This window comes from Chelonus insularis, unplaced genomic scaffold (genome assembly GCF_013357705.1).
Source record: "Chelonus insularis isolate UGA/USDA-ARS -01 unplaced genomic scaffold, ASM1335770v1 contig_121_pilon, whole genome shotgun sequence".
In the NCBI taxonomy this organism is placed as follows: domain Eukaryota; kingdom Metazoa; phylum Arthropoda; class Insecta; order Hymenoptera; family Braconidae; genus Chelonus; species Chelonus insularis.
This window is the reverse complement of record NW_023276363.1, coordinates 514,679-525,921: the sequence shown is the minus strand read 5'-3', so window position 1 is coordinate 525,921 and position 11,243 is coordinate 514,679. Positions and strand designations below refer to the sequence as shown.

Below are 11,243 nucleotides of genomic sequence, written 5' to 3'. Positions count from 1 at the left end.
AACTGACAAGATTTAGTCACACGGTGAGCTTTAGCTCCTATTTGATATAGTTGTAACGTGAGTATGCTACTTGTGGAGTAAAAATTGCTTCGAAAAGTAAATATTAAATATAAATTTTGGGAGCAAAAAATTTTATTAACGTCTTAGATATCAATAGATAAAAAAGTAAAAAACTAAAAAGAATTATCATTCAAATTAAAATCAAATCTATGAGAATCATAATAAAAACTACTAAAGTAAATTTACACAACACAATGCATACACACGAATTATTTATGATCTGTGATCGCCTATAAACATATGTATATAAAAAATATAATATATATATATATATATATATATATATATATATACTGAGCATTATTGAGATATGATATATAAAACAGATCGTTGAAGATATGTCGCATTAAAACTGAAAAACCGTCTTTACAGATAAAAAATTATGCATATGCGCTACTTAGATTAACTTGTGTGGTATTTGGTAAAACGGAAGAATTGTAAAAGTCAAAACGCCAAGCAATGACAAGTGATAAGAATTTCAAAATTAATTAAATTTATTAGTCTACGCAGAGAAATTAAAAAAACTGTGTAACAATTTTATCAATTGCTGCGATAATTAAAATAATATATCGCATATTTGTCATAGATAACATCTACATATCAAAAAGAAGATTATGGAATATGACACTTAGACACTATAGACGCTTTTCATAGAACGAATTTTATTCTCAATGTGCCGCGATAAATGATATCAATCTTTTGATTTTTAGTGGCGAATACACTTTCAGTTAATAAATTTTCAATAAAATTTATAAAATCCGAAATAACAGTATTGAATGTAAACTATCTTATAGATGTTTTATTAATAATTCTTCTCTATAATTTCGACTTTTTGTTAACATTTATTTCATTTGAATGATATAAAGTTTAACAGCAAGGCAGTATCAAAACATAGAGAGGACACAAATTATTACTTGAGTTAATCAAATTTTTTATATTTTCAATTAAATTTATTTGTAAACAATACGACGGAGATAACAAATAACAGTTGACATATTAAAGAAGAGGTACTTGCATCAAAATATTATCAAAATTTTTTTAAGTTCTTCGAATAATATTCCGCTTCAAAAATAATATGTATAATTACTAGGGCTTTCATTTTTATTTGTTTATAATGTTTATAATTAATGTTTTCTCCTACTCGTGTTTTACGTTTTTAAGTTGTCGTGTTTTTTTCATATTTTGATTCATACAACTTCATTCAAACATTTCTTTAACTTTCACCATTAATTCTATATTTATACTGCTTCTATTATTATAATTAATTATTCTTACCATGATTATTATTTTTCATTGTACCAATTTTTTCTGTACAAATCAGTCCCTTATTGGCAATTTGTCAAACTTCTGCGGAGATTTCGCAGAACGTATTTTTAATTTAAGACGTATGAACATGAATACGAGACTCAGTGATGAGTATCTTTACTTTGTGATCAAACGTAAAGTGATCTCAACACTACTCGTGAAATGATCTCTTCGAGGGACTGAATGAAAGATGTCATTAAAACATTAATTTCGTATAATAAATATATATATTCGTAGGTCTTTCTACATATACAAAGGCATGTAAAGCTTTTTTGGAAGTTATGAGAACGTTACTGCAGTGAATTTAATAGTTAAAAACGTATCGATAATTGTGAGTGAGTTTTTAACGGGGTTTTTAATGTCAAAGTATAATAGAATAGTTCTCTATTGTTTATATTAAATAAGTGAATATGGTGTATTGATAATGACGAGTGATGATGAAATGATTATTTCGGAGGAGGAAGTAAAAAGAAAATTGTATTACTGTATGGAAATAATATATATTTTGGAAATGTCTATTATCAATTAAGAAAAAAGTATCACTATTAATTCATTATAGTTAATATCATATTTTATTGTAATGATTTGGCCAGAAATATTATTGTTTAATAACAGTATATAAAATATTTAATTCAAAAAACAATTTCTTAGTTGTAATAATAATCTGATGCTATCATATAATAATTTATCGATATTATTGTAAATTAATGGCAATATGAAAAGTCAAATTCTAGTACAGAAGTGTCTCGAAATATAAGTAAAGAATAAGAAAATTAAACAAAAAATGTATAATGGACGAAGTTGTCACTGTAAGAAGAAAAATTAATTGTTAATTTGTTAATCACCTCCTCCGAGTCACAAAGCATATTAATTAATAATTGTAATACATACCACTATAAGAGTGATCGTGTGATAATTCAAGTGATTCGATGAGGCCCTTCTTTAATGAAGAGATTTAATTAAAGAAAGTGTAATTTACAATTCGAATCTAAACTACTAATATAACTGATTCGAAAGTTACTGATTCAGTTTACATCTACTGAGTCATGATTTATTTTATCTACAGTTTTTTATGCCTAGATCAAGCTTGCGGTCATTGCTTGATCTTGTCATAGACTGTAGAAAAAAATAGAACCAATTAAACATCACTTTGTCAATAAAATTCAATACAAAATAAACATATTTATTGTTAAAAAAGTAGTTATCAAAGATTCGAGTTGAAAAAAATGTATGGTTATACATGAAGGGTCGTTCATGATGTGATTTCTTTTATATCGTAACAAATAATGAACATTAAAAAAATGTTATAGTTTCATATAAACAATATGTTATTTGTCATTTATTTTATCTCTTAATAAATGATGTTATATAAAAAAAAGTAATTATTGTCGTGTTAAGAGTTTTATTCACGAATTATCATTGGATTCTTTTTTATTTATGAATATTTATTTAGCATCTAAATTTGTGTACACGAAGAAGGACATCAAACATTAAACAATTTTTTTTATTTCAAAATTAATTACTAGCTAGTTATGTTTACACCTAATGTACGTACTGTACATTCATTTTATTTACAAAGTACTTGGACATGCTTGTTACTTTTGAATTTGGCTTAAGATCCTTGAAAGAAGTCAGTGCAAACTTTACATAATAAACCGTGCAAAAATTCAATACTTATTTAGTTATTTTAAATTAACGAGGATCAGTAGATTGTATCAATGATACCTCTGTGATAACTAATTACATTTTAAAAGAAGCTACTAGTGGTACGAAGCCATATAAATACGATCGAAAATCGTATTGAACGGTAGTACCACGATTTTGTGCGTGATATTTTAAATCTATCTCAATTGTATGTTACTTTGTACTGATAATGGAAATTTTTTAAAGAAATTGATATTGATATAGAAGAAAAATGAATACTTTATTGATATTTATTTTTCTTTTAAACTAAAGCTAACATTATTTATCTATATTGTGTATTATTAAATTTAAATATTATATCTCATTTACATTTTACACGCACAAATACATGGTACTGTTATATAAAACTCTATTTGATCGAATATGTGCTTCACTACCATATTTTTATGAATTTGTACATCTAGTTCTTCTTATTTTAAAAGATGAAATTGTCAAAGCTCTTTTTTTATGATCTTACTGGTCCCCGAAAATCTCTGATTTTTTGTGTTTTTGATTATGAAGTTCCGTTGCTAATTCATTGAGTTACTACACCAAGAAAAAATACTTTCAATGTTCAAGATTTCGAACGAATTATTAACAGTTAGGCATTCATTATCATCAGACGAATAACGTTGACATTAGATGCTAATTATTTTCGTGTGGAGTGTGATGATGAACGTGAATATGAGCCGGTAATAATTCACCGGATACTCCTATGCTGTTTCGCTGAAATAAAAATAATAATTAAATATTGTGAAATCAATTGTATTAGTAGTTGTTAAGAATGATTAAAAAAAAATCGGTATCAATTTACCTGAGATCGTATCCCATTAAGAGGATTTGTAGCGGGATTATCCAGCGGATAGCCTACTGTATAGGTCGAACATTTTCCACATACTTGTCTCCTACGAGACGACGTGTGACAGCGTAACGCCCGACACAATTCACGTGCCATTTCTGTACACAGAGATTCTGATTGCTGGTTCTGTGGTTGTTGTTGAGTACCTTGTGGAATAGCTTGCAATGATTCTAAGCATGTTGGTGGTGGTTGCACTGATGACGTCGACTAAAATCCAATAAAGATTTCATTAGCATTAGCATTGAAAATATTATATTTAATGTAAAGTATTAACTATTCTATTATCCTGAAAGTAATCACTAATTACTACAAGAAAATTAAAAAAAAAATTTCCATGCAAGAAAAATAATATTATTTAAGCTTACCTGTCCTGAGACTAAGTTTCTGAATGTAGTAGATCAACTACATGTTTCAATCGATGAGTTCATGCTTGTATGTTCATGCAATCAAAATAATTTTGACAAGAAAAATTATTCACAGCTGTAACAATGTATGAATCAATTGATCGGATAGATAATTTAAATAATATCAACAACCCATGCTGGATAATATTTATGATTTATGTCATTGAAACATGCTTGAATATTGAATGTATCAGAAAAGGTTTCTGTAACTTTCTCTCATTAGTTTAAAGTTAATGTCAGCTTACCCGTTCAGGAATTGAATTTTTCTTGGAGTTATAGCAAAATTCAAAAATTGCCACCAGTACAGCAAATGCAAGTCCACATAAAAGGAAGACAAATACTCCACCTGTATGAAATGATGTATATGCTTAGAATATATAAATTTTATAAACAATTTTATAATAACTTACCGATATTAGCTACTCCCAATGCATTAGCTTTATTCTCTTTTCCCTTCTCAGTTCTCATACATGTGTCTCCTGGGGTTTTCCACCATTTATCATACAGCATTTGAATTTCACCTTTTTCTTGGAGCTCCAGTATGGCAAGTGAGATTTTATCACGCCATGGCGAGCCTGGTTCATGAAATAAATTGAATAAAATTCATATTCTACTTTCATATAAGTTTATATGTTACATTATGATTAATTGTTACCCATAGGTGTTGCGATTCCGTATCCTTTACTGTCAAGCAGTCCACCAATTTGTGTAAGATTACAATCTCGTTGTACAATGTAATCCAGCATCGTGGATTCCATAAGAAATGCATAATCACCTTGCAAAACACGCTGAATCCCTTCTTCATATGTTGATACAAAAACCGAAGGTTTTTTATTTTCCATAAATCTCCACATTTTTTTGTATGTTTCAATCATCGAATCCTGAAATATAATATTAATTTTATTATTCATTGTCAATTATTAATACAACTTAATTGATCTGTATGCTTCTAATTTATTTTATACAAATATATCCCCAAAATTTATTTTAATTTCCAATTAAAAAGTACGATTGACACTGATATAAACTTTTCAGTCGTCGAATAAAATTGATATAAAAATTAATTAATACATTTTACTTCAATTAAATTTATTCCCAATTAAATGAAAATATTATTTATATAATGATGAATAATAATACCATATTACATGTATTCATAATGAATGTATATCAATAAATTTTCATTCGTTATGCTGTGTTTAACAAATATCGTTCGAATAAATAAAAAAAGGTCTCTATGATAGTATTGAAGTTTAATTACCCGGAAAAATGTCATGGTGCTGCCACTCTCTAGAGTTCCATATGTAATATCAGTTTGTCCAGCAAGATCTTCTGCATTTTCGATTGGCGTTATCATTCTTTCTACTGTCAAAAAGGCAGCAAGGTTGGCGGTGTATGAGGAAATTATTATCAACGTGAAGAACCACCATATTCCCCCAACAATTCGTGTACTTGTAGCCTTCAATTATAAAAGGTATTTTTTTTATTGGTAAAATTACAGTAAAAATGTATATAAAAAAAAATGATGACAATTTTATGTCTGAAGAGAAATTCTTTTGAGACGTATAACAAAGTAAATTGCTAAACGGCACGTCTAGAATATTTTACTAAAGATATATTGTTGTGGAGAATGTTTTTCTTATTTGTTCGCTTTTTCGTTCAGCAATATAATCAATATCCCTATTTTTGCAAATTTTTTCCACGGAAGTTTTATTTTTTTTTCACATTCAATATATTAAGCTTTATAGAATCTAATCCTTTATTATTCTACATACAATGGTGAATGAATAATAGTTGAAAACTGTTATATAAATTTTTGTTAAATTCTTACGAATGTTCATTCGAAATAAAAAAATTGATCCCCAAAAATTATTTAAAAGGATTTATTTTTTCTTTCATCCAGACATTGAATAATGGATTTATTAACAGTTATTGGATTTAAAAAAAATTTTTATTCAGTATTATCAGAACGAGTTTAGAACATAAAAATACTGATGATTACGAATTTCTTTATTTCGAAAAAAAACAAAGAAACTTCAAATACCTTTGGATTGAGATCGCTGCCTTGCTGCATCAGCGTTCCAATGGTGAACCAGAAACTATTAGCCAAGGAGAATTGATTCTCAACGATTTCCGTTGGACCCGAATGACACGGATGTGGGTTATTCCATTCGTAGGGGCTGAATCGCGCAACGACGAACATTGTTACAGAAACCAAAACGTAGGCAGCAAGAACGTATAACCAAATTTCTATCGCCAAAGGATTCATAAATGAGAAGAGTCGAGCCTGATGACTGGTTGGTACCTGGAAAAAAAATCATTTATCATATATTACTGTTCCTTAATCGTAATTATATTCAGTCATTTTTTGATTAATTATCTAATAAAAAAGCTGAAGCCCTATTATTTCAGTTGATAGTCTCCCCATAATTTATTTATGAAACTATTCTGAAGTTATTCCAGTTGGAGTTAATTTAGGAATTTTTATCGGCGTAATAAATAACAGGTTTATCATAACAATGAAAGAAAACATCGAATCGAGCGTCTTATCACCGTTTAGACCCTTATCAAACTGCCAACATACAGCTTGAAATACATATAGATTATTGCCTACTAGGATGATCATTTTTCTTTTATTTTCCGACTAACCTTAATGGATGAAAGAAGAGTCACTAGTCTGATATATCAAAAAATATGTCAGCCTACAGTATTATAATGTACTCAGCCATAGAAAAAAAATGTACAAAAAATTGATCGTCAGGAACACTTGCTGGGAATGTAAAAAGAATATATTTTTTTTTTTAATTTTCATAATTACAAATTAACAGTGCACTTTGTTTTAAACTGTTTTAACTTACTGATACACTGAATATTATTTGAAAGCAATTAAACTGATATCTATAGTGTCAAATTCACTTTGAAGTGAAAAAGCTCATTTGAGTTAAGCTAAAACGAGTACTGACAATCGTAGAAATTTTCAAAGAAGTAGAAACAGCTCTATAATTAAATGCGATTACTTTTAATTCCCTTCTTTTGCAAGAGGAAATTCAATTAATTGCATTATTTTATTTTCTTCGTTCTAGTTATAACCAGCCAATTAACAAGATTTTTCCATTTTTAAAGCAAATTATAATCAATATTATTATCTCTGATGGTTATCGATGGACTATTGAGGAATATTTTCATGTCGATGAATTCGAATGAGTTATTTGTGATAAAAAAAAATGATTTATCTGAATCAATATCTGTATCAGAATTGTCATTAACACGAAATCATTCTCTCATCTACTTTAATTATTTCATTAGTACCCGTAATGAATTTGAGACGAGCTAAGCTGGATTTCCATATAACTTGTTCCATAATAGTCTAAGGCCATTAAGCTCAATCTCATTTATTTTCCACGATGAAAAGGTCAACCAGAATTCGTTGATGATAAAGAATATTTTAGACTTCATTGCATGATTAAATGAGTAGGGAAGTTTAATTGCAGACAGATGACAGTAATATTATCTTTATATTACTAATTTCCAAAAGATATTTAAAGAAAGTTTAAATTAATCACTGGGCAATCAGATTTAAACTTTTTTAAGAACAAATTTGATATTTCTTTTGATGTAAACAACTATTTCATGAATATTAGACCTTTTAATTGAGTATAGACAAATGTTTAAATGAAAGAGTATTTTTTGAAAGCCATTTATCATAAGTAAGTTTTAAAGTAAAAGTATTTTTGCAAGTTTTTCGTTTAAATTCACGACAGTTATTCATCAAGGGTAGGTAATTGTCGACCACTAGGCGTTTTCAGGACGATTAAGACTTTAGAAAATTTTTTTTATCAATTTCCTTTTTTATTTCATCATCTTGAAACTTACCTTAAAGAGTATGGAGATTCCTAGGTTCATGAATGGCTTCGTAAAGTCAATTACACTCTCCCTTGCATAATTTATGGTCATTGAACCTACTGCTAGATCTGCTTTCTGTAAAAATTCATTTTACATTAAAACATTAACTTAACAATTATATTGATGACTCATTGATATAATGAAGTACAAATAGTTAAATATTAAAAAAGAATTATCACGTAGATGAAATATTTTGTAGATGATATTAAGTATAGATGACAAAACTTACAGGGCTCTACACGCATTCTACGTAAGCAAGAGTGCAATTACTTAAATAAGCCAAGTGGTTCTAAATTATAAAAAATATGTTTATCAAAAAATTCGAATATTTATATATAGATGTATATTTTTAGCTTATAAATATTATAACCATTTTTGAATTATGTTTTATATAATACGGTCTCTATCTGACAGAGAAACGTGCTGACTGAAATTTCTTAAGCCGGTGAAAAATGACTCTCTTACTTGTTATATTTTTCCTCAACGATCCACTTATTTATAAGATTTTTTAGCATTTTAAAATATTATCCTTTTGAGGCAAAACTCTTTCGATTCATTTTTTATAAAAGAAAAGTAAAATTTTTTTTAGATTTATTTATGAATAATTTGCATATTTTTTTTATTTTTTTTTTAATAATGTTTCAACTGAACGCAATACAATGTCTAGTGATATTTTTTTCCTACATGAAAGACTACATTTTATAAAATAAGCTAAGAATTTAATATTTTTATGGACTAAGAGAAGTTGATTTTATTATATAAGTTATTTTCAAGACAAAGTAGTCGTGAGGAAATGAAGAATATGGCGAGGACAGTTCGGAAATGAAATCGAAAATTTCTTTTCTTTTATAATTCTATCTTTTGCCACTTGCTCTCACTCGTTAGTTTTCTCTTTCGTTACCTCTCTCTAATTGCGACTTCGCGACTTGATTGCCGAGCACTGCGGAATTATTTTCTCAATTCATAGTCACACTCGAACAAAAGTCCTCGTTACCTTCGTGCTCGAGCAATTCCGAATTTTTTATCACCAAGACGATTAATCAGCTACTAAGAGAAAAATGGACCAACGTATTTTTCTCGGTATTGCACGCACCGGAAATTTATTTTAATATTATTTGCAAACTATTGCTGAAGAAAAAGATATTTGTAGGAATGAAATAATGATATTATTAGTTCAAGTAATAAATTGAATGGTCATTTTTTCTGTAAGTGTGTAATAGATGGAAATTTGTCAATTCGAGAGACACAGTTAATAGGATGTACTCAAATCGTTCGAATTATTTTGACGTTTAGATACACATAAGTCTACTAGTGTTAGTTCAATCCGTCTCTACACGTGATGTCACACCGTGTTATTTCCGCGTTTCACTCGAAGATTCATTTGCATTGCAAAAACACTGCTGTTCTCACTAGTACAGTTCATGTTACGATACCAAAGTGAATCAGTTGATAACCGATCTGAAATTCGAATCGACGGAAGCTACTGTGTGCACCCCATAGCCCTTATTTCGTACATTTATGAATTACGATATCTAAAACGGAAACAAAGCCCATGTTGCTTCTATGAAAACAAGACAAAAGGTTTCTGTCCATTTTTTTTTTCAATATTCAAATAGATATAAGTCTATCGAAAAAGGATGTCGTATAATAATTAAATAAGTAGTAAGTGATGAATTAAGATGTTGAAAAAAGCTTCCTCATCGTAACTTACCTTATCCATTAATTGACGAACTATGCCATTCCATTCGCCAGTCTCATAATCGTAAACACCATACTTGCCATCCGGCACAAGCTCAATCTTGTAGGCAAATCCCACCATTCGCGCTATCTCTCTCAGTAGATCAATGCAAAATCCCTCGTAACGTTCGTTACCGGTGAAATTTCCAGAGTTCCTCAGCATAACGTACGGCTGCTCCTACGGGTCGAGAAGAAAAGAGAATCTGTCGTCGTTTTTCTTTAGTTTCTCGTCCGTCTTTATGGTGACTTTTTAGGTTGTATTAATAAATACAAGAATTGTTGTTGAAGCAATTAATCATAACTCAAAGGTAACCATGTTATACTTACTTACTTTGAAAATATGCAGGGAAAATAATACATTTTATCAGCTAACAATAAATAATATTTAAACACTAAAGAGGAGTTGAATTAGTAGCAATCTAGGGCATTGGTAAGTAATTAATTGTATTTTACAATTGAGAGGAAATTTTGCAAATAAAATATTAATAAGTAAATACGATTTATGATTATACTAAGTATGGATTTATATAGTGGTATTGATGATCAAGTGAAATAATTGAAATAAAACAAACCAAGGCATACATGTTGCATGAGTTCATTGACGATGCCATTCCATTCGCCAGTCTCTGGATCTTTAACGCCATATTTTTTATCCGCAACAAGCTCCAAACGATAACTGAAGCCTACCCTTTGTGCCACAGCTTCAAGCAAATCCACGCAAAAACCGTAAAACCGATTGTTACCCGTGTAGTTTTTTTCAAGATGCATCATAATGTATGGCTTCTCCTGTCCTCAATATATTGCGCAATTCATGCCAAAAAATAATTAATGAGTATCAAATTTATTATAATTAACTAATCATGTCAAGTTGATGATAAAAGCTTGTAGATAGCTTGATATAACACTTATCAATTTCTGCAACGCTAATGAAACTAAAGACAATTTTAATAGAATTAGGCTTGAAAATAAAAGTATGGCCATGGAATAAAAGATTATGGTAATCGAGGAATCGGTACTCGACCTGCTATCTATACCTTACTATGGGGTTTAAGCCAAGCTTTATTTAATGGTTCATGAACAGAAATGGATCCAAGGGAAATGAAGTTATCGTAGATAACATGATGTAGAAGTGCAGGTTCTAGTACTGGTAATATCAAGTTATTTGAATTCTAATTCAAATCATTTCTCTTGAGAATAAAACACATATCGAATTTTATGTCCAAAAATATGTTTCCATCGCTAACTATATTGCTTTAATTCACTATATAAATTAAATAAATAACTTATCTTAC

General features: G+C 28.9%; 1 protein-coding gene across 4 annotated transcripts in view; it reads right to left on the bottom strand.

Annotated features, from left to right (window-relative positions):
- Positions 1-2,855: 2,855 nt before the first annotated feature.
- LOC118065678 (glutamate receptor ionotropic, kainate 2-like) overlaps positions 2,856-11,243 on the bottom strand; it is a 52,383-nt gene continuing 43,995 nt past the window's right edge. Inside the window, exons 11-20 of one of the 4 annotated variants that reach the window (XM_035081116.1) lie at positions 10,534-10,737; positions 9,926-10,129; positions 8,185-8,289; positions 6,356-6,616; positions 5,573-5,770; positions 4,967-5,192; positions 4,722-4,886; positions 4,557-4,657; positions 3,863-4,114; positions 2,856-3,774 (exon numbers count right to left, since the gene is read on the bottom strand). In XM_035081116.1, the coding sequence (XP_034937007.1) occupies positions 3,694-3,774; positions 3,863-4,114; positions 4,557-4,657; positions 4,722-4,886; positions 4,967-5,192; positions 5,573-5,770; positions 6,356-6,616; positions 8,185-8,289; positions 9,926-10,129; positions 10,534-10,737 (1,797 nt within the window). In that variant the 3' untranslated portion in view covers positions 2,856-3,693. Of the gene's footprint in view, positions 3,775-3,862; positions 4,115-4,272; positions 4,388-4,556; positions 4,658-4,721; positions 4,887-4,966; positions 5,193-5,572; positions 5,771-6,355; positions 6,617-8,184; positions 8,290-9,925; positions 10,130-10,533; positions 10,738-11,243 lie in introns of those variants that run through there. The other 3 variants (XM_035081131.1, XR_004690184.1, XM_035081122.1) reach the window with 3 other exon arrangements.